General features: G+C 55.1%; 1 protein-coding gene across 2 annotated transcripts; it reads right to left on the reverse strand.

Annotated features, from left to right (window-relative positions):
* Positions 1–862: 862 nt before the first annotated feature.
* RSAD2 (radical S-adenosyl methionine domain containing 2) lies at positions 863–17,484 on the reverse strand. Of its 2 annotated transcripts, XM_045189564.3 has the most exons (7): positions 17,124–17,484; positions 10,610–10,771; positions 8,987–9,216; positions 6,073–6,222; positions 5,409–5,441; positions 3,678–3,802; positions 863–2,121 (listed from the first exon to the last, which is right to left on the reverse strand). In XM_045189564.3, the coding sequence occupies exons 1-7, from the start codon at positions 17,467–17,469 to the stop codon at positions 2,034–2,036; spliced, it is 1,134 nt and encodes a 377-aa protein (XP_045045499.2). In that variant the 5' UTR covers positions 17,470–17,484; the 3' UTR covers positions 863–2,033. The 2 variants fall into 2 exon arrangements, with proteins under 2 accessions (XP_045045499.2, XP_024408744.2); XM_024552976.4 differs by lacking the exon at positions 863–2,121 and having other exon boundaries at positions 3,085–3,802.
* Between the last annotated feature and the right edge of the window lie 4,662 nt (positions 17,485–22,146).

Below are 22,146 nucleotides of genomic sequence, written 5' to 3' on the forward strand. Positions count from 1 at the left end.
ATGTAAAGAACTCCAAACCAAACCCGCCACTTCCCTTTTTCAGAGTGACCGCGGTTGTTTCCGATGCCATTGGCTCTCTTCCCGCCCGTCAGTGTGAATGCTCCCCCTGAAGCCCAAGCGTGCTCCTTGGCTCTGAGAACCTTCAGAAGAGACGTGCAAAATAAAATCGAGAGTGGACGCGATTCTGTTACAATGTGTGTGCCTGGAAAGCTAGGAAGTAACTGAGCAGTTTTCCTCTGGACGACACAACTGTGGGTAACTTTTATTTGCTTCATTTCGCTTTCCCCTGTCTTTCCTAACATGCTTTATGTGTGTGTTATTTGTAGCATCATGGACAGCATGTTAAAATCCTTCTGCTCTTTGGAGCCCCTGTCAATGACCTCCGAGTGGGACTCTGTGCCATTTGCCCCCTCCCTCCCTGAGCAGGAAGGGCTGGCTCCTCAGGGGCTGAGCATGGAGCTGAGCCCTGCCCCCCCAGCCCCGCCCATGTGGCAGTCAGGGACCCGGCCACAAGGACCGAGCGGGCCTGCCGCCCCTGGAGGCTCTTCGTTGTCGTTAAGCTCCTGGACCTGGCCCTGTCTTGGGGTCTGGAGCCCAGGGTTGGCACATCGAGGTGGGGAAGGTAGGGAGCCCACAGCTTTCCCGAGGAAGTGTGTGTTTCTACCCAGAGGTCAAGTCCGAAGAAGACCACTCCGAGGCCAGAGGCCGTGAGGGGAGCCCTGGGGCCAGGCGCGTGGCTCCCTTGGTGCCGAGAGCTGGGAAGGAGGGCAGGAGAGAGAGCGGGTGACAGAAACGCTGGCCGTTCAGGGGTGTGGAGTGAGGCAGGGCCATGACTGTGGACACACTTCACCACACGGAGAGATCGGGCAGGTAGGAAAGCAGTTTAATATATAATATATTAGAACATCTTATAATATGCCAGACCTACATACAAGAGCATTAGATACAGAGGAACACTACATACACAGTTCCCTAGCACCCCACACCGCCTAGGCACACTGGAGACCAAGCCCTAAAACCTCGGGGCGCGAGCTTTTCCCTCTAATCACAGCGGGTCACACAGTCTCTGCAACAGGGGCTGTGCTGTGTGACGGCTCGATGCTGGACAGAGCCCCGTCGCGACTCGGTTCGCCTGGGTCGTATCACGGCTCTCCGTGTGGGCCCCACGACTCGCTCCCAAACCGCAGCATGAAGCCTGACACGAGCCTGCGTGTCAGATGATTCAGCCGAACAGTCTCACTCATGTTCCCACGTAAAAGGGAACAGGCACACCTCATGCCCCTTATCACTAAATAACAGAGGCGACGCTTTGAAAGCCAGCATGCTATCGCTAATGCCTGCTGTTTCCTAAGACAGAATTCCAATCATCATACTATAGCATCGGCTTAAATTAAGCAATAATTAAAGGCACAGAATATATTTGCCCTTCACCCTCCTATTGCGAGGCCTCGGTTCCACCACCCCTTTGAGCTTTCCTGATGAAAAGAGCATATTTCATAAAGCTGGAGATGCATGCTTAAAACTGACGAAACAAAGCCAAGCATTACATAATTTAAACTTAAAGTGCACTGCAGTGTGACAGGTAGAAAAGACAGACGTGTGACTACTCTGAACATGGAGCCTGACAGTCCTGGAGTGTGTCAGGAAGGAGGCGGTAGGGGGTTAGCAGCTGGAAATGGATTCGAGTCCTGTAGCTTATTGCTGATGTGCAGTGTGTTTGGTTTTCTCTCTCCCGTTGGGGAAAGAAAACAGTCCCGTGCAGCTTGAGAAAGTCCACCCCAAGGCAGAGGATCTGGGTCACGCGCTCGGATTTCGTTGCGGGGGACGCTGGCGGAGCCCCTGCCGCACGCCGCACCCAGCCTTCTGCGTCCGCACACGCCTGCTCTCCCCCTTTGCCGTCACCCCCGTGGCACGCTGTGAAGGCCGGCGAGGCACACACGTGCTGAGTGAGAAAAGTGTTCTGTCGGCAGGGGTGATAGTAGCATCTCATAGCTTAGCCACCGTCAAACTCCAGAGGGGACACAGCTACTAATTCATCCTTCTCTTGTTTCATAAACATCCTGGGGCTCATTTCGGGCCTCTGGTTCAGCAGCCACTCTGTACGGTGGTGTGTTTTGTCTGCTGTTGGACAGGCACACACAGGCAATTTACAGAGCGGAAAATGGGTGGCTACTCAGTGGGGCACAGACCCTTCAGTTGAATCAGAGCAACTTAAAATTTGCAGTAGGAATATGTTTTCTGAGAAAAAAAAATCACACACATGAAAAACCAAGCCTTTCAAAACCAACGTCTCAAGGACGTGGACTTGGCACCTGGTGGCCTGTGCCACCGGCCACCTTGGCCACCACCCTCTGATGCCCTGTGGAGTGGCAGCTGGGTTAAAATAGCTCTTCCTTTGTTTGGGAAAAAATTTTTTCCATGATTTTGCCCCTTTGAAAGAATGACAGGAAATCATTACTTTACAGGCCCTGGGATCCCGTCCAGGTTACATAAACAAGCTGCCTGTGATGTTTCCGCCGGCGAGAGTTCGGGTCCCCAGTGCCGTTTGAGTGACAGTTTCCCTCTGAGGGCTGGAGCAGGGAGGCAGGGACCCTGTCATCCTGACCTAGATCCTGTTTGACTTCAAGTGGCTCAGAGTTCTTTGAGAAACATGGCCTGGCGCCAAGCTTCATGGGCACGAGGCGCAGGCCGGCCTGGGCTCCTCATCACACTCTCCTCCGCGCCAGCCACGTACCTCTGAAGAGCAGCTCGCACCAGTCCAGCAGAAGGGGACAGCCGCCTGCTCAGATGCGCTCGGGAATTTCTGCTTGGCTGACTCACATGGCTTGAATAGCAAGCTCCCACAACAACCCCAGCGCAAACCCCTGGCCTCATTCCCCACGAAGTGAAAAGTGTACCTTGGTTTTGCTAAGAATTTTGGAAGGCAAAGGACAGCGAGCGAGCAAGAGAGCACGCATTCAAGCAGCAAGAATCACGGGCTGTGAGCTGGGTTGGAGCAGCGTGGGTGGCCGCCACTCCCTCCTTCTGCGTAATCCCTGAGGACAGATGAGATGATCATTTCTGAGCCTGGGAAATGCCGACTCCCAGGCAGCAGTGGTGTAAGGGCAGGGGAGGGAGCAGTGTTACAACAGACAGAAATGATCGGGAGAGATCTTTTGCGATTTTTTTCAGATGTGAAAATTGGCAGCTCAATATTTAGCAAAAAAGAATCCGCTGTGAAATGAACAAACTAAGAAAAAAATGGAAATGCAGGGGTCATAGTAAATAGTGCTCAAAAAAATCAAAGCCAAACTAAGCCGAGTAACTGAAGTTAATGGGTTTGCACAACCTACGGATTTCAACTACCCAAGTACGTGTTAGGAGGATTTCAACTACCCAAGTACGTGTTAGGAGGATTTCAACTACCCAAGTACGTGTTAGGCGGATTTCAACTACCCAAGTACGTGTTAGGCGGATTTCAACTACCCAAGTACGTGTTAGGTGACTGCACATCACCAGCCATCGTGCAAAACAGGAAATCCGGTCTGGGACCACCGACCAGTGCCAGCAGGAGGCACTGCAGACGATGACAGCCACACGAGCCTGAGCGACAGTCCCGTGTGGGTGCGAGTGGGCGGGAAGCTGCTCCCCGCCAGCCCTACCAGTCCAGCTTCAGGTCCGCCTTGCTCCACACGTACTTGCCCCCGCGCTTCAGGAACGCCTCCTCATCAAAGCCGCTGAACTTGATGGCCTCTTCCACGCCGACATCCAGGATGGACCTGGAAGGGTCCTTCCGCCCCTCTCTGCAGTTCAGGAAGCGCATCTGAAAAATTCACGGGAGAGATTGGGATGTCTCCATTCACGTTATCCCGTACAACTCAAGTTTGGAGTTTAATCCAAGAATTTTTCTGGTGTTCCAATCGCTTCCACAACTGTTCACTGAGAACCGTGGGCCGGATGCCACCCTGAGGATGCCAGACTCCTAAGACACCTTGTCTCCCATCCTTCAGCTAGCCTCGACCCATGCAAACATGTGGCGTCAGTTGAGTGCACGACAAAGGGAATTGCAGACGTGCCCCCCGAAGTGTGTGTGCCTCCACTGGACAGGGCGGGAGGATGGGGGGCTGATGGGGCAAGGCTTTGGAAAAAATGGGGACATCTACACGGCACTTTGAAACTGTGAGCTGGAGGGGATCGTGTGGCAGAGGCACGGGCACTGGGGGCAGCGCGGGGGGTCTGGGCTAGCTCAGGTAGAGGATGGCGGGTGAAATCTGCACGCATGGACACCGAGGACGAGAATGGAGCTGCAGGGATGGGCACCAGGTCGGGGGGCATCAGAGGGGCCCTGCTAAGGGCCTTGTGTTGCCTTAACTCATCTGCCCGGTAGACAGAGGTGACTGGGCATTTCCCACCACCTCCAAGAACACGTGTGGAATCAAAATGCTCTTGAGTTGCTGCAGCAAACTCGGTTCCACCACGCGTGTCCCTGCTGTGTGGGGACCCAACAGTCTGCCGAGGGACTTTGGTCAAGACCCACGGCCGACAGTGATAATCTGGATTCCAAACATACGTTCTGTTTGAATTCACCTCTCTCTCTGAACCCATAAACTGAACATTTGTGTGATCACCTTTCCTCTCTGGCCCCAAATGAAAAAAAAATTGAAATGGCTGTGAAGTACCTTTGATTAACTCAAACACAATAAAATGCTAAAAGTCACAATAAGCATTTCTCAAAACAGATAATCAACTTAAACATTGACGCCATGGTTCTTGTTCGAACTCATTTTTCAAAAACAGGTCTTTGAATGGAATTATTTGTTCTATTCTAGAAATATTGGCAAAGTTTTCTAAATCCAGAACCCCACCCCCCACCCCCCCAAAAAAACGAGGCAAAGGGAAAAGTGATGTGTTTTTCAATTTTGAGAAGGGTGGGTTTTCCTTGTCCTTTGGGCGGCAGTGAGGGTGGCTTTGGGGAGGACCTGCCACCTCTTCTCACCAAAGCCAAGGTCACCAGTCAGATGACGAGCTGGCACCATCTGAGGCATTAATGGTGCTGCAATGTGGGATTCAACTTCCCTCCAAATGGCCCGGGTGCCTTGTTGCCAGAGAAGGCATAACAGGGGACCGCTTTGCGTCATATCAGCACGAGTGTGACACCCACGGATCCACAGCCACACAGGAGAAACCGTCCCCCGGGGGCCTTGGTGCAAACATGGGGGCCAGGTCAGGCTCCTGCCTGCCACGTGCCCAGCTCAGACCCCGACACAGTATCATCAGGGAGCTGTCGTGTGCTGCTCCCTGGCAATCGACACGGGAGTGGCTGGCCCAGGACAAAGGCCAACTAAACGGTCATTCTCGCAACTCAGCCTTAGCCTCGCCACTCGATTAGTTGTTAAATGACAACCTTATAATTCATGGGAAATACTCACATACTCATCCAGAATCAGGTAGGAGTCCTTCATCTGCAAAGGAGAAAGGAAACTCGCATTCAGTTCCGAGGGTGCTTTTTGGTGTGCGCGCTCAGCGCTCCGCCCCCCGCCCCGCGAGGTTTGTGGGCTTGTTTTCGCTCTGTCCAGGCTCAGCAGTCCCTGCACCGCCCGTGTCTTTGGGTGGGTCTCACAGTGGGGAGCCTCTCCGGCCAATCCCATCTCTGGGGGCAGCTGGCTGTGTCCCAAAGGCTGGACTCTCTGCCCCGTGGGGCTCAATGTCACCCTGAAACTCCTCTGACAATGAAATCCCCAGGCTTATCCCCCCATTTCCTCAAGTGGGAGGGGAGAGCCCTGTTCCTCCTTATTCTGTACTCTCGGGGGGGCTGACTCCACCCAGCCTCTGGTGCCCCCTTTTCAGTGTATCTGTTACCAGAGAGAGATCACACCAGCCCTCTGCGGGGTCACTCGGCACCGGTGGGGCAGGGCTCCTGGGCTTCATTCAGAGGCCCCGCAGCTGGAAGGGGGCCCCGGTCTGGAGACCGCACCCCCGTCTCCTGGAGCCCTCCTCTAAGTGACCTGCGGAGCCCTTGGGACCGCAGATGTGCCTCTTTGGACCCAGTCTCAAAGCGCGCTTGGGGACAAAGCTGCGGATGCTGGAGATGACCTTGTCATTGCACTCGGGCACTAGGCAGGACACATCTCGGTGGCGGTCCAGGAACTCCTGGAACTCCTCGTTGCTGATGACGAACTTCTCGGCCTCCCGCAGAGCCCCTTCTCCGACGTTCTCGCCCTCGATGAGGAGGCACTGGAACACCTGAGAAAACAGGAGGGGGCCTTGAATCGCCGCCTTCACGGACCTCGTTCCCCCGCCCCAGCGGCTGACCGCCTCCCACTGAGGAGCATTCTAGAAAGACGTTGCTCTGGGGGAGCGAGAACTGGCCCTGACATTTAGGAAGCACGGATATTCTTAAAATATAGACTTACAAACCCCACCCTGGATTTTACATTTGATTTGGTCTTATAATCTGATTTTTTAGACTCCACAATAACAAACTCTCAGTGAAGGATGTACAGACCATACAAAAACATGGAGAAAATAAGCAAACCATTTGCAAACCCCGAAGCAGGAAATAAGTGTTTTCAAAATGCTGTCATTTGTGCTGAGCTTTAATACATCCTCACAGGGGCCTCTGGAGTGGGTTGGCTAGAAGGACAGTTTTCCAAAGCCTTGCGTCCTGCTTTTCAGCATTCTTTCAAGTACGTAAATAGGGGTGGGTGTGTGTGTGCGTGATACTGTTCCATCGTAAGGAATGCACCAACTAAAAGGAAACCCGGCCCTCTGCTATTTGCCTTGGGGGCTGTTTTCCTCTGGGAACACCAACCATTGCTCTGCCCGTAGCTCCCACCCCCGGTCGGTCACAGGGCGGGAGTGGTCAGCGGCCTGGCAGGGAGGGGCGCCCTCCTGGAGATCTGGAGCCCTGACCTGACTGGAGGACCGGGCACTGAAGACGCACATGGGCATTTGTCCCTGGGACTTTGGTTCTAGGACCCACCAGCTAGACTGGAAGGGGCTCTCGGGGGACAGCCAGGTCATGGGGACTTGAAGAGAGTGGAGGGCGGTAGGAGGGGAGGGGTAGGTTTCCGCTGCTCCCTCTGCTGGAGCAGGCCTCCAGGGGTCACATGCAGGCGACAGCAACACTCCCACATGCTGGAGGGCTCAGCGGGGAGCTCTGTTCACAGAGCTCCGGGAAAGCAGGTTCTGAAATCGCTTTGGGATTGTGCAACAACGGGGCCGGCGCTGGTTTCCAGCAGTGTGTGGCCTGCGGGCACCAGCACTCTGGTGGAGAACCTGCTTTCCAAACAGGCCCCAGCTCATCCTCGCCCACCGAAGAAATCCGGAGTTTGAAAAGGCCACTCCAGAGCGAATCGGGCAGGTGGAAGCCAGAGGAGGAGTCGGAAGATTGGAGGAAAAGGCTGTTTCTTAGCTGTGCAGCGGAGAAGAGGAGAGGGGAGCCATGAGCAGATCAAGACTTTGAGAGAAAAGAGCACACACGTATATACATACACATCTAGACTGCAGCGAGAGCAGGAAGGAAGATGGCCAGCGTGGAGGGCGAGGTGGAAGAGAGGTGGGAGGAGACCATGACTCGCAGCAACTCTGGGAGCTCGGAGCAGCCGCTGGCCCCCCGTCTGTCCCGTCTGTGGGCTCATAGCCTTTGTTTCTTCTCATCCCTCTTAGTATTTTTGCATTTTTTTTTAAAGTTCTTCCTTAGGCCCAGGAGAGTGGCTAATACTCTGCTTTCTTTATGTGTAACCATTATTTAAGTTTCATATATCAATTTAAACAACTAAAAAAGGTAACATTTCCAGTTTCCCCTAGCCTATTTCCACATATTTCAGGGTAACGTCAGAAAAACAAGATAATAGCCCTTTTCCCCATCTCTCCAGGTCTATGCTGAATGCTGGTGTGGATTTAAACACACCCCAGGCAGCTTTGAAAGGAGCGGCTCTCTTCGTGGAGCGTGCCCTGTACCCTGGATGGGACTTTCTTCCCCAGACCTTCCCCAGCCACAGAAGTTCTATCCTTTTTCCAGGACCCAGCCGAGTACCACTGCCTACACGAAGCCCTCCAGGCACTCTGGCAAAATCAAACTCTGCCTGGTCCGCCTTTGCGTGTTGTCCCAGCACCCACAGCCTCCCATTGCAGAGTCCCCTGGTCCTTTCTCCTTCCTAGAACCGAGTTCTGAACCCTATCCTTGGCGGCAGGTCCTCAGAGGCCCAGGCACAGATGTGGGTCAGCTCTGTAACTGTCACCAGGGCAGCTTGTGATGTGTACATATTGGTGCCCCTGCTGATGTCTACCTGCTCCCCATCCCCGGGCCCAGGGTCCTATTTCAGGACATGGGCATGGGGTAAAGTCCAGGAAACTGTTTTGTTGTTGTTGTTTTGTTTTGTTTTAAACAATTCCCTGAGTTGATTCTGAAGAACAGCCAGGAGTGGAAAACTTTACCTTATTATTTGCAAGTGGGCCACACGGTGGGCGCTGTACCTTGAATGGGTATGTATGCCTTTGAACTTTGGACTTTCAGTAGCTGATCGTGGAGCCGATCCAGAAGCATAGCCCTTGGTGAATGAATTTTGCTACAACTTGGGAATGGCCTTGCCTGCACTACCTTTTAATAATTCAATGAAAAATGTATTAACGGAGTGTGTGAAGAACACACATCCATTCATAAATAAGCCAAGAGCTGTAAGAAGAAATCCAGCCGTGTCTTCATTAATACATATCGGGGAGGCTTTCTGTGAGCACCTTCTTCAAAACACCTAGTATATCTCTGGCTTTTGACCTCAGAATATTCCAGAAGGGAATCAGCCCTAGTTTTTAGGACAGACCACTGAGGCAAAGAGAGTGTAAGCAGTTTAAAGGTGAACGGATAAAAGAAAGACTGAGGACCCAGCTTCCCGGCTGACATGGTCACTTCAGATGCCCCTGGCTCCTCGACATTTCCGACTTCCCTGAAGCGGCTCTCCCCCGGCCATTCTAAGATTGTGGTCAGCAAAGACAGCTCTGTGCTCACCTTCCAGCGGACGGGGTTCAGCTCCTTGATGTGCTCTCTCATATCCTCGTCCACGTTGAACCGGTTGATGACCGAGTTAATCTTGAAGGCCACCTTGTAATCCCGGCACCACCTACGCAGCTTCCGAAGGTTTTCCACGTGGTTTATCTTCCCCTGACCTCGGCCAATGAGGACATTCACATCCTCGTTGAAGCTGTCGCAGGAGATGGCCAGAATGTCCAAGTATTGGCCTGAGGGAAAACGAGCGTCGTTAAGACGTCCATCCAAGGACCAAGCCCTTGTGGCTGTTTCCACACCTTGCGCTAAAGCATACCCGGTCCCCATGCATGCTTCAATTTCTTCAACGAAAAAACCCTATTCCTCACACCCTCACACTCACTGGGTATGCATTCTACTGGGCACGTCTGTCAACGGGCCATGAAAACTGGACACCTAATGAGATGATGGCCATGCTCACACTCGAGTGTGAGCACCCGAGTGTGAGTGCTCGAGTGTGAGCGCCCGAGTGTGAGCGCTCTGCAAGGCGTTTCCGGGGGGCGTTTCTTTAGCTCTGCCCCGGGCCGCCAATTGCCAGGCCACCTTCATGTTTCGGCCCCCTGCCTTCTTCCCGACCTCTGCCCTGTATCTGATTCAGCATCTGCACATCCACAGAGACCCTACGGTGTGCAAGGCGTGACCGTGTTAGACTGGGAGGAAGCCTAGACAACGGGAGTTGGGGGGTGCAGAGTGCAGCCGCTCCCTGAAACAGCACAGAGAATCGGCCATGACGGGGGTCCTCACGGGGCACAGAATCAGCTTTGTGTGGGTCTCTCTTCCTTCGCTCTCTGTCACTCCCCCTTGTCCCCTGTGTCTCCTGTTCCTCCTTCAATTTCCCCTGCTGCTCCAAACCATCCACCTGTCTCTTCTTTGATCTCTTTTTATTTTCATTTTGATACAGTTTACATTCAATATTATTCTGTATTAGTTTCAGATATCCAGTGAAGTGGTTAGAAAATCATGTACCAGGCAGGGTGGCCCCCCGATCGCCTGTCTCTAAAGCACGGTTGTTCTCTGCTGCCCAGCCAAGTCCCTGCACTTGACCCAGTGTGAGTCTCCCTAGTTCTCGGGGCCATGCAGAGTAGACGCCACAAGTCAGTTCTTAAAGCCGCTCTCTAATTACAGAAAGCAGGAGGTATAGAAACAGTGAGAACAACGGTTTTAGTCCAATCGCTTACTTTAGATGAGACTAATTTAAAGAGTGGTTATTTCTGTAAGTATTTTTTAAAAATTAAACATTGATAGCAAAAGAGCAGTGAGATGGGGGATGTCAGCTGTAAACTGTGTTCCCTGACGGCTGTGGAGCTGGGCCTTAGCGCTTATTCCCCACTGTTGTACCTTGGAGCACACAGAGGGCGGTGCCGACAGTGTTTTCTGTTATCTGTCTGGCCAGGCTGGTGGGTGGGCAGCTCCGCAGAATGTAAACACCCTAAACCCAGCGCACAGCTTGAAGAGAGATTAACGGGAGCATGTTTGGGTCCCCCCGCCTGGGCCCCAGCAGGCCTGGCCCACCACGGCCCAGGGTGGAAGGAAATGCAGCCCCACCAGCGACAGCAGGTGCGAGGGAGGCCCCCAGAGGAAGCTCACCATAATTCATGAACCAACGCTCGCGGATCAGGCTCCCGTTGCTGACGATGCTCACGCTCGGCAGGCGCAGGTCCCGCTTGCAGAACCGAACCAGCTGGCCCAGGTACTCGCCGCGGTCCTGGAGGAATGGCTCCCCGCCCGAGAAGTTGATCTTCTCCATGCCTGGGAGAGACGAAACACACGTTTTCCTTCCATGTCTCCACGCCACAAACGTTGTGGTTTTCACGGCAAAAGCCGTATGTTCTCCGTGTCACAGACGGGAAATGAAACCCCTCGTCATCCCCCCTCCCCAAGTCCAGGCCCTGTCACCCCCATGTTAGGGCAATACCATGTATGTGATTCAGGGCTTCACAAAAAAGAAAATTGCCTGAAGTTTTTTTCTTTTCTTCCCTATGTTGAACTAGATGCGTGTGACGTAGGTAATTAATTACAGAGACGAGAACATTCCTGAGAAGCCCAAGGGTGCGAAGAGACAACAGAGAGATTTGCAAAGCAGAACACTCCCCCCCCCTCCCCATCTAGAACAATCTAGAATGTTTGTACGCTTTCAAGTAGATTTGTGGTCAGTAGTTTGGCCACATATAATGTGCAGTGTGAAATCATCTTGCGCTTTGAATTTTAAGGGCCTTGCTTATGGCCTTCTAGGTTTTTATAGTCTTGTTCAGAGGTCTGACACACTCTTAAAAACACAAGCCTTTCTAAGGATTGCAGCCTTTTCTCTTCCAGAAGCTTCCTTCCCAGTGTTCTGAAACTTCAAGGTGATGTATGTGCCTTAGTGGAAACGCACAGTATGCCGCAAAGTTCCCTGAGAACATTGTTCATTAATCCGCGCGTGCAGCAAACGTCACACCCGTGAGCTAGCGAACGCCGTGCGTGGCGCTTTGGTGTCTGCAGGGGCACTGTCACGCAGCCTGTAAACATGCCGCCTGCCCCAGTCTCCAGGCCCCGGCTAGAGGCGGCAGCCCCTCTCCTTGAGTCGCCCATTAAGCGAACACCCACACCTGCTGTCCGGGGCACGCGGTCTGGGTCGCTGCACAGCGCCCTGGGCACTCCCGGGCCCAGAGAGCCGGGGGCAGCATCTGTTGTCAGAGCCCCCGGGATGCTGCAGACTGGCTCCTGCTGGGCCGGCCGCCCTGCCCTGTCTGTTCCTTCCCACAGAAACCACAGTGAAGGCTTCTGCCCAGATGTCCCCTCCCCACCCGGTGACTGAACCCAGGAACTCCCCTGGGCCCCAGGGGGCAAGCTGTACTCTCCCCAGGGAAGTTAAAAGAGAGGGCTGCCCTTCACTCCACCTTGGCCAGGGAAGCCCCGGGTGATGGCACAGCGGGTCATACCAGGTCACAGTGGTGCCCATCTCACTCCCAGCTGTGTCTCCGACGGGACACTGATGACTGGTGTCACCACACTGCTCATGAGCAAGGAGGCTCCTGGTGGACAATTGTTACAACCCAACAGAACAGTGTCTTTTCCTGGAAGTATGACGTGTGTGCCGTGGCGAAGCGCTCGGTGAGTTTGAGGAGCAGGGGCAGAGGGGGCGAAGGAACAAGAGCCCCGAGGGGACAGGGGTAGAGAAGGGGTGACGCTCTCAGACCAGGGACAACCGGTTCACAGCGGTGTGGGCGAGCGAGGAGCTGCCACCATGCGGTGCAGACCAGCGGCTGCGGCTCCGGATGGGTAAGTTCTATCCGTCTTTTCTGTTTCAAAGCCAGAGAAGTAAATGCTATAGAAGTGTCTTCAGCCAGACTGCTACATTTTAATTTTAAATATATTGTACGCTTAAACAAAAGTGAATTGTAATTTTAATGTAAATTTGAATATTTGATTATTACCCAAACAGATTTTCCTCTAACAGCCAGAAATCTCACGCACAGGACAGGCCACTTGCACTAACCCTTAACCATTTTAATTCTTTTTTCTTTGTGCTGCTTTGCTTCGGTGTTTTTTGCTACCTTGTCTTCCCAATTGCTGATTCGATCCTCTGCTTCATCTAACCTACAGTTTATTCCTCCCAGCGTATCATTTATTTCAGATATTGCATTCTTTATTTCTGACTGGTCCTTTCTGATGGTTTCTGTGTCTCTTTTCCTGCTGTTGTGTACCCTTATGCTCATAACTCTAAACTCTCTATCCGATACATCGCTCGCCTCCATTTCACTTAGTTCTTCTGGAGAATTCTCTCGTCCTTTCATCTGCTGCCTATTCTTTGTCTCCTCATTCTAGCTGCTCCTTTGTGTGTATTTCTGTGTAATAGGTGCGTCTGCAAGGCCTCTGGTGCAGGCCTGTGTCCGTCGCTGCCTGTGACTGGCCCTGGGCAACCTGTTTGGAGCCCACAGTGAGCCACGAGTTGCGACTCCCTCTGCTCGGCCTGGGCGTGTGTGGAAAGGATCTAGCTGTGCACCAGGGCTGACTTTTACCAGCACCACACCCAGCGAAGGGTCAAAGGGTCCAGAGACCTGCCTCTGCTTGCAGGCTGTCTGTTAGGCTTAATCACTGAAGTAGCCCCCGGCTGTGCTCCTGAGAGTGGGCTGCAGCTCAGCAGGGTGGGGCGAGAGGGAGGCCTGTGGGAGGGGCTACTGCTTCTCCCCAGGCTGCTGTCACACGGAGACCAGTCATGTGCCCGAGAAAGGTGGCTTCCGCAGTGTGGGGAATGACTCAGCACAGGGGTCCTGGTGGCTGACCCCTTGGCTCTGTCCCCAGAGCTTCTTGGTGGACAGAAACCTGGCTGCCTTTCCCAGCTGGGTATTATTTGGGTTCCTTCCCTGGCTCTGGTGCTCTAAGCTGGGGGTCACAGCGTGGGGCTTAGGGCCCCACGGTTCTCAGAGGGAACCCACCCAGCCCCTGAAACGTCTCACCCTCGGGAGCCCAGCCAGCCCTCTTGCGCTCCCTCCCAGTCTCAATGAGGCTATGTTTTTCTCCCATAAGTCCTTGGTTATAAGGCTTCTCTCCAGCGAGTGTTCAGTTGGCTATTCAGGATGGTTTTTCTATGATTTAGTTCTAATTCCAGTTTGGTCCTGGGAGGAGCTGAGTGTAGTTTCCACCTACTCTGCCGCCATCTTGGATCCTCTACTTTAACCGTTTTAATTCCCTTGGCTTTTATGGACTTAAAACTGAAAAGTCATTATATGAAAGCATTAGTTTTAACTCTTTTCAATAGTTTCTAAAAGTACATAAGCATCCACTTATTTGTGTCTTGTGAAAATAGTTTGAGGTTGGTACAGGAGTTATTATCGTTATCTACGTTTTAAAGATTATTCAACTGATATTCAGAAAAGTTAGATGTTGGGGTGAACCCTGTACCTGAGGAACTCAAGCCCAGGTTTCTGAATCAAGACTCAAAGACCCTTCCCCAAGACAAGATTGCTTCTCCTTCATCCATCTGCCGTTAATTCACCGGTTCCAAACATGTTTAGGCCCCTGTGACATTCTAGATGCTTTTCTAGGCGCAAAGACACACAGATGCTGAGACTCACCCTCGGAATTCAGACGCTCTGGGGACTGGGATGTTTACAACGAAACAGCAAGACAAAACACGTGGCACAACTTAGAAACCGCTCTAACATGCACGTGTGACGTGGGATCGCAGACGAAGGGCAGAAGACCTAGATTCTGCCCGAAGAGGACCAGGGATGATGCTGAGGAGCTTTGAAAGTTTGGCAATGGAGATTGGGGCGGCCGGCCTCCCAGGAAGAGGGAACTACCTGATCACACACAGGCTTGGCGGGGCGGGTGTTAGGGGCACAGGGTGAGGTGGCTACGGCACAGGGGATGTAAGGCCTTGGGGTGCAGGGTGCTGGTGGAAACACGGAGCTTGCCAAGGGCCTTGAGGCCTTTGCTGATGCGTGTGAGGCTGGGAACCATGCAGGACAGTCGGGTGGAAGCGCTGAAGTGCCGCGGGTATGTTTTAGCACGATAGTGTGCTTTCCTGCGGGCACAGCAGAGACAGGGAGCTGGCATGCATCTGTCCTGCTGAGAATGCTGACACCCTAAGTCGGACCCCACCAAAGGGCCAGGCAGGTCTGCCCCTGGCTCAGCCTTGGTCACTGAGCCAGCACGACGGGGAGCAAAACAAGTCATATCCACTAAAACACGAACTGTGTGATTTGATTGCATAAAGTGCTAAATCAGGCAAAACCTGTCTGTGCGCTGGAAGATAAGCTAGCGGCTCGCCTGTAGGGGCAGGGCAGCGGCTGGAAGAGAGCAGGCCCTCCTGGGGCTGCGATCTCTCTGCGCCTAGGTGTGCAAGCTGGTTCCCTGCCTGGGGTCACGAGAGGACCCTCTGGAGGGGGCGACCGTGTGTACACGCGCTTTACTTCCACGAGAAAGGTCAAACCCGTTGAGAGAAAAGGGGGTGACGCTGCTGGAATTGCTAGTCTGGAGGTGCTCTGGGAAAGATGGGATGACGAGGAGTGAGGGAAGGCAGAGACGGAGTGGAAGACGCTGCCTCTGGACAGGCCGGGCCGAGCCACCTCGGGGATGCGGGCGCTTGACCACTGGGTGTGACTGCAGCAGAGGAGCGAGCTCGTCGCCATATTGGAGTTAGAGTCTTTCAGGTGCGTCATCCGGAATGGAAGACACCGCTATGGCTCTTAAGCGAAAGCCTGTGTTTGTTTTGGTTTCAGACTTGTTTCCTTCACTGTGTCCGGGAAACCCTGATCCACCACTGCTTTGGACGAACTCAGGGAGTGCCACAACCTGCCCATCTGCCTGGTGCCCATGCAGCCGGATGGGCGCCTGCGGTCTCTGCAGTCGAGAAGACCTGGGCGCCCACCTGCCAAGTCAGAAACAGCGTCTCCCTGGACGCTGTCCGCACCCTGCTGTGGGAGACGCCTTGGGTCCTCCACCCTGTGTGCGCACCAGCCATCCCATCTCTGCCTGCTGCCCAGGGTCCGGCCCGCAGCCTGATTTCCTCAGGCCGAGACCCCCCCCCTGCAGCCCGATTTCCTCGGTGCCCGAGATCCCCCCCCACAGCCCGATTTCCTCGGTGCCCGAGACGCCCCCCCCCCACAGCCCGATTTCCTCGGTGCCCGAGATCCCCCCCCACAGCCCGATTTCCTCGGTGCCCATGACCCCCCCCCGCAGCCCGATTTCCTCGGTGCCCATGACCCCCCCCCGCAGCCCGATTTCCTCGGTGCCCGTGACCCCCCCCAACAGCCTGATTTCCTCGGTGCCCGTGACCCCCCCAACAGCCCGATTTCCTCGGTGCCCGTGACCCCCCCAACAGCCCGATTTCCTCGGTGCCCGAGACCCCCCCACAGCCCGATTTCCTCAGTGCCCGAGACGCCCCCCCCCCACAGCCCGATTTCCTCGGTGCCCGAGATCCCCCCCCACAGCCCGATTTCCTCGGTGCCCGAGACCCCCCCCACAGCCCGATTTCCTCGGTGCCCGTGACCCCGCCTCGCAGCCCGATTTCCTCGGTGCCCGTGACCCCCCCCAACAGCCCGATTTCCTCGGTGCCCGAGACCCCCCTGCAGCCCGATTTCCTCGGTGCCCGAGATCCCCCCCCACAGCCCGATTTCCTCGGTGCCCATGACCCCCCCCCCGCAGCCCGATTTCCTCGGTGCCCATGACCCCCCCCGCAGCCCGATTTCCTCGGTGCCCGTGACCCCCCCCAACAGCCCGATTTCCTCGGTGCCCGAGACCCCCCCACAGCCCGATTTCCTCGGTGCCCGAGACGCCCCCCCCCACAGCCCGATTTCCTCGGTGCTCGAGACCCCCCCCACAGCCCGATTTCCTCGGTGCCCGTGACCCCCCCTCGCAGCCCGATTTCCTCGGTGCCCGTGACCCCCCCCAACAGCCCGATTTCCTCGGTGCCCGAGACCCCCCCCCCCCCACAGCCCGATTTCCTCGGTGCCCGAGACCCGCCCCACAGCCCGATTTCCTCGGTGCCCGAGATCCCCCCCCACAGCCCGATTTCCTCGGTGCCCGAGACCCCCCCCCACAGCCCGATTTCCTCGGTGCCCGAGACGCCCCCCCCCACAGCCCGATTTCCTCGGTGCCCGAGATCCCCCCCCACAGCCCAATTTCCTCGGTGCCCGAGACCCCCCCACAGCCCGATTTCCTCGGTGCCCGTGACCCCCCCTCGCAGCCCGATTTCCTCGGTGCCCGTGACCCCCCCCAACAGCCCGATTTCCTCGGTGCCCGAGACCCCCCCCCACAGCCCGATTTCCTCGGTGCCCGAGATCCCCCCCCACAGCCCGATTTCCTCGGTGCCCGAGACGCCCCCCCCCGCAGCCCGATTTCCTCGGTGCCCGAGACGCCCCCCCCGCAGCCCGATTTCCTCGGTGCCCGAGATGCCCCCCCCCACAGCCCGATTTCCTCGGTGCCCATGACCCCCCCCGCAGCCCGATTTCCTCGGTGCCCATGACCCCCCCCGCAGCCCGATTTCCTCGGTGCCCATGACCCCCCCCGCAGCCCGATTTCCTCGGTGCCCGAGACGCCCCCCCCCACAGCCCGATTTCCTCGGTGCCCGAGACGCCCCCCCCCCGCAGCCCGATTTCCTCGGGCCGAGACTCACCTGCCTCCTTCAGCAGCCGCAGGCCCCTGCGGGCCTCCTCCAGCGGCAGCACGAAGGACGTCTTGGCCGTGTGGAAGCAGAAGCCGCACTTGTAGTTGCACTGGCGGGTGAAGTGGTAGTTGACGCTGGTGGGAACGAGGGGCTCGTCGCCGCTGCCGTCTCGCTCTCCGGTCCTCTTGGCTCTTCCCCTGAGCTTTGGCCGCGGTCCCTTGTCGGTCCCCGCCAGCCAGAGGGCTGCCTTGAGCCATAGGAGCAGGGCGACCAGGATGCCCCACAGGGTGCTCAGGGGCTTCTGGAAGACGCGCAGCAGCTTCCCCAGAGGGGCCAGAAGCGCCAGAACCCACATGATGCCAGGTGCCTATGGCTGTCTGGTCGCCCGGACACTCCCTTTATATGTGTTCAAACAAGCTGTCACATGGCAGGTGGACACACCTCCTTTGAGTGACGCTCCCCTGAGTTTGAGTTTCGATTTTTCTCCTCATGAAAATGAAAGTTGGAGCACAGCCAAGGCTGTTAGCCCCAGATTCGGGTGGGAGCTGCCTGCCTCAGCCTGGGGACCCGCCTGCAGCACGTTTCGGGGTGCAGGTCAAGGTGCTGGTGCCTCCCTGCACCTGGGGCGCAGAGCGATGGGACGGGAGAGAGCGCCACCTCTGGCGTGGCTGCATTGCTCATGCGTGACACAACGCCTAGCAGCCGCTGATCCCTCCCCCTTCCCTCGCTGGGCTCTCGGGGAAAGTCGGTGGTGAGGCCCAAGTAAATGATGGAGAGAATGACAACCCCGCTCCAGGGCGGAATGACAGCAGAGCCCTCCCGCCCTAGGACCCTGTGAAAGCACACCCGTCACGCACAGGCACATCAGGATCTGTGTGGCCTCGGTGTTTCCTGAGCCGTTCATCTCAACTCATACTTTGTCACAGCGTGAAAATTCAGGCGTTTAACATGTTTTCCTGCCTTTCTCCCCCATCTTTCACAGACAGCAGGAACACCAGGTGCTTTTCTAAGATGCTTGTTAATGGACAAGCATCACTGTGGCTTGCTCTTTATTTTTGCAGTTTTCTTAGAAAGTGTCACTGAATTCTGTACTGAAGGCTTCTCTCCTTCAGCCCTCGTCCATCTGGTCTGCGTCGGAGTGTGCATTCTCGGTCTGTGTGAGGCGTGTGAAAGTCGGGGTGTCTGAGGGTGGGAGCCGCTGGGTCCTCTGCCCTGACCTCATCACTGGTCAGCCTGTGGCTCTGAGTCAGTTTTTATTTCCCAGCTCTTCTTTGTCATCTGTAAGCCCAGACAGCTCATGAGATTCCCTGAGGCATGGGGATCGCTGGGCACGGGCGTGGACGTCGGTCAGTGCCAGTGAGAGCGGGCTGTGGTCTGAAGGGAGACAGGGCCCCCTGTATGTGGACGAGAAGGGAAACTGAAAACCAAGTGTGGTTACCGGCTCTGCAGGGGTGGGCAGGAGCCAGGTGTTCGTAAACTCTCACCACGGCCGGGCTCACACCAGGACCCATTTGTGCCAGGCTCACACCAGGACCCATTTGTGCGAGGAAACGAAAAGCAAATGAGTTTGCATTTCAAATCCAGGACCGGGGAGAGGCACAGAGGGTGACCTCGCAGGCTTTCGAAACCACACCTGTTACGGTGTGAATTCCAGTTCAGCTGATCATATTTAATTTGGGGTAAATTTCTTTACCTGCTTGATCTGGTTAACACATCTGGGAAGTGTGGGTATTGGCGTCTAACTCACACAGGACATTTCAAGCATTAAATGGCATAACGCATGTCGTGCACTGAGAGCAGGGGGGGGCATAAGACACTGGAAATGCCTGTGCACAGGGGCGTGGCACACCCGGCACTGGGCTCCCTTCGTTTGCACTAACTTACTTTCTGCCTGGAGAAACACCCATCCCAGGCGCGTGAGGGGGCGAAGTAGGGTTTAAAAACCTGCAGTACTGCTCACTAATTGACCGTTATTATCACATTAGGCTATATCACGACTTTTTGTTAAATCGGTGAATTCCAGTTGCTCGAGGCATTTCATTCCTACTAGGCTGACGCTCACGAACAGAGGTTATTATTACTCCTTCAGTCCGTCGGCCCAGGCCAGTTTCTTGTACTCATTCACTCACTCACTCATTCATTCAGGCGTTCTTTCCTCCCTTCCTTCTTTCCTTCAACAGGTGTTCATGGGGGCCACATGTGTATCAGGTAAAAGATTAACATATATAAAAATATAAATAAAATAAAGAAGTCAAAGTCCCTTCTTGGCGAAGAGTTCACGGACGTCACAGTCCCTGAGGTATTTTTTGAAAACGCACTTGTTTCTTCCCAACTCGTCTTTCTCTGCCCACCTAAGAGGGAGGCTCGGGACTGGCAGCCTTCCTCTTTCAAGGTCACGGCTTTCAAAGGCCAGAGAGGGATTTTTTTCCCCCTCACTGCGTAAGATAAGTGGGCTGGAGGGAGGTCGAGGCAGGCCGCTTCCTGCTCTCCTGCAGTCCTCGGGGCCAGCCACCTCTGAAGGCACCCACAGAAACTGGGTGCCCGCCAAAGGTCACCGTAATTTTTCTTAACCCCGGGACATTTTTTTCCTCTAAACATGTCAACCTACTGACGTATTCCAGACTCTCTGATGTGAGCAGTCCCCTGCGGCACCATCAAACACCGGCTGGGACGCGTTAGTGGATTGTGGAACTGGTTTGGCGGATTGTGGCAACCTCATGTCTGCCTTTGGCAGATCTTTCATTGAAACACACCAAACATGCTTCGCACGGGCACCTCAGTTGCTCACGGGTCAGCGCAACAGCGTGGGCAGAATGAATGTTTATGCGTGATGACCACCTTGTTTAAAAAAAGAAAAAAGAAAAGAAACCTGACCGAGACCTTGAGGTCTCCCGGACCGTCTCCCAGGTCCTAGAGCCTACCTCTGGCCCAGGGACAACCCTGTCCTGTCCCCCCAGCACACTACAGGGTTGCCTGCCCTTCCATCTGGATGCACCCACTCAGCACGCTCCTTTTCCGCCAGCTCCCCTCAGCCCACATTTGTAGGTTCACCCATTGTGCTGAGTCCGGCAGCAGCTCATCCGCATTCGCCACTACCTAGGACTCCACAGTGGGCATGTGCCCGCGTATTTGCCGTTCCAGTTCAGCGAGCGTTCGGAACGTTTCGTTCTTCCTTTTGGTCAATGTACCTGTGCATTTGGGAGCCCGGGGTGGGGTCACTGGCTCCTAAGCCATACGCATGCTCCCTCAGGACAGAGCTGCACGGCGTGTTCCAGAGTGCTCGGGCTTGTTGGTACTGCCACCAGAATAACGTCAGCGTGCCGGGGGCTGCCCCTGTCCCTCATCACCTCGTGGCTGCACAGCCCTCTCCTGCGGTGCTGACTTCCCCACCTTTCTGGCTCCCGGCTGTCTGACGGCCAGTGGGGGGGAAGCTCCTTTCACTGTGGTTTCTAGCCCTTTGTTCAAGTCTCTTACTCCTTTTTGTTCTGGCATCTGCATTTTTCCTGATGGGTTGGGAGGCGTTGGTTGCGCGTCCTGCACTTTCTTGGTTTCATCTGTTGCAAACATCTTCTTTAAGTCTTTGGCTCTCCTGTTGACTCTCTTGCTGGCAGTGACCTCACTCTTGTGGGGAGTGTAACTGCACTGATTTGCAGAGCTGTTCGTGTGCACGTGTGTGTGTGAAGAAATGAAACAAGTCCCCAAGCACTTCACAGTGACAGTACTGCTCCTGGAAAGTTTTATTTGAGGTCCATGTGGGTTTGTGCACACGTGTGTGTTAGGCAGAGGCCCCCCGTGTGTGCTGATTGGCTGAAAGAACTCCTGGGCCTCGGGAGCAGGCTCCCCTTACAGGCAGGGCTTACTCCAGGGAAGGGGGGTATGGAGCAGGAGGGAGCAAGGGCAGCAAAGGGCCCACGTCACACAGAGCCTGGCGAGGCCGGTGCAGGCTTCTGAGGCCTTTGCCCCGTGAGGCCGCACAGGCTGCGTGTCCTCTCAGGCAGTGAGCTCAGGGACCAGTGTGAGACAGCTCTGGGAAGCCGTGCTTGCCCGATGCCAGGCCCCCAGCTGAGCATGAGCTGCCCATCCCGGGTCCTGACATGTGCGCACAGCAGCAGGACAGGATGGGGGCCTGGGGTCCTCAGTGGTTGATACCAAGAACCTTCCGGGGACACGTAGCGAGGTGTGGCCAGGACCGGTCCTGGCTCCAGGCCCCCCTGGAGAGACACCAGCAGCGAGCCCCTGCCCCTGCCAGGGGCTTTCCTCTCGGGAGCTTTCCTTGGGGAGCTCTGTATGCCAGGTTCCTTAGAGCGTCAACTCCACAGGCTGGCCCTCCAATCAGAGGCCCCCCGCCCCGACAGGCCCCGGGGGGCTTGTGTAAGAGAGAAGCAGAAGGCCACCCCAGACCTTCGTCTCTTCTTTCCTGGACTTCAATCAGAATCATCACCCCTTCTCATTTCCCGAGTTCATCCTCACCTCTGGCACCCCCAATTATGGATGTAGAATTGCATTCTTTTATTATAGATACACAAAAGGATGTATCTTTTGGGGTCCTTTTTAATCCATGCTTCTTTCCTCTCCTGCTTTCCTGGTGTGCTGATTTCATCTTCTTCTTAGCGACCTGAACAGTCCGCCTAGAAGTGTATCTAGTTAAATAGGGGCTGGAAAACTAATCTTCCTCAAAATAAAGGTTATTTTTTCATTCTATTGTTTACTAACTGCTGCCTGCACATTTGTGAACCCGCCCTTTCTGTTTTATTCCCCCGTGAGCAGAATGGCTCGAACGGCTGCACTTTTCCCCGTGTGACAGTGTAAGTGAAGACCACGGTTCCTCCAAATGGATGATGCTGAGTTACTGGCTCACTCGGAGAAGTCTCTGAAGTCCCTTTGCAACTCCAGCTTCTCCTTTTCCTGCAACTACGGGCAACTGTATTTGACGCAACCCCACCCCCCCTGCAAGTTGGAGCTCGAAAATACGAGACATTTTAATGAAAGAGGATGTTGTGTCTTCAACACTGAGCTCCGGTCCTGCAGTACC

This window comes from Desmodus rotundus, chromosome 5, assembly GCF_022682495.2.
Source record: "Desmodus rotundus isolate HL8 chromosome 5, HLdesRot8A.1, whole genome shotgun sequence".
Lineage (NCBI taxonomy): Eukaryota > Metazoa > Chordata > Mammalia > Chiroptera > Phyllostomidae > Desmodus > Desmodus rotundus.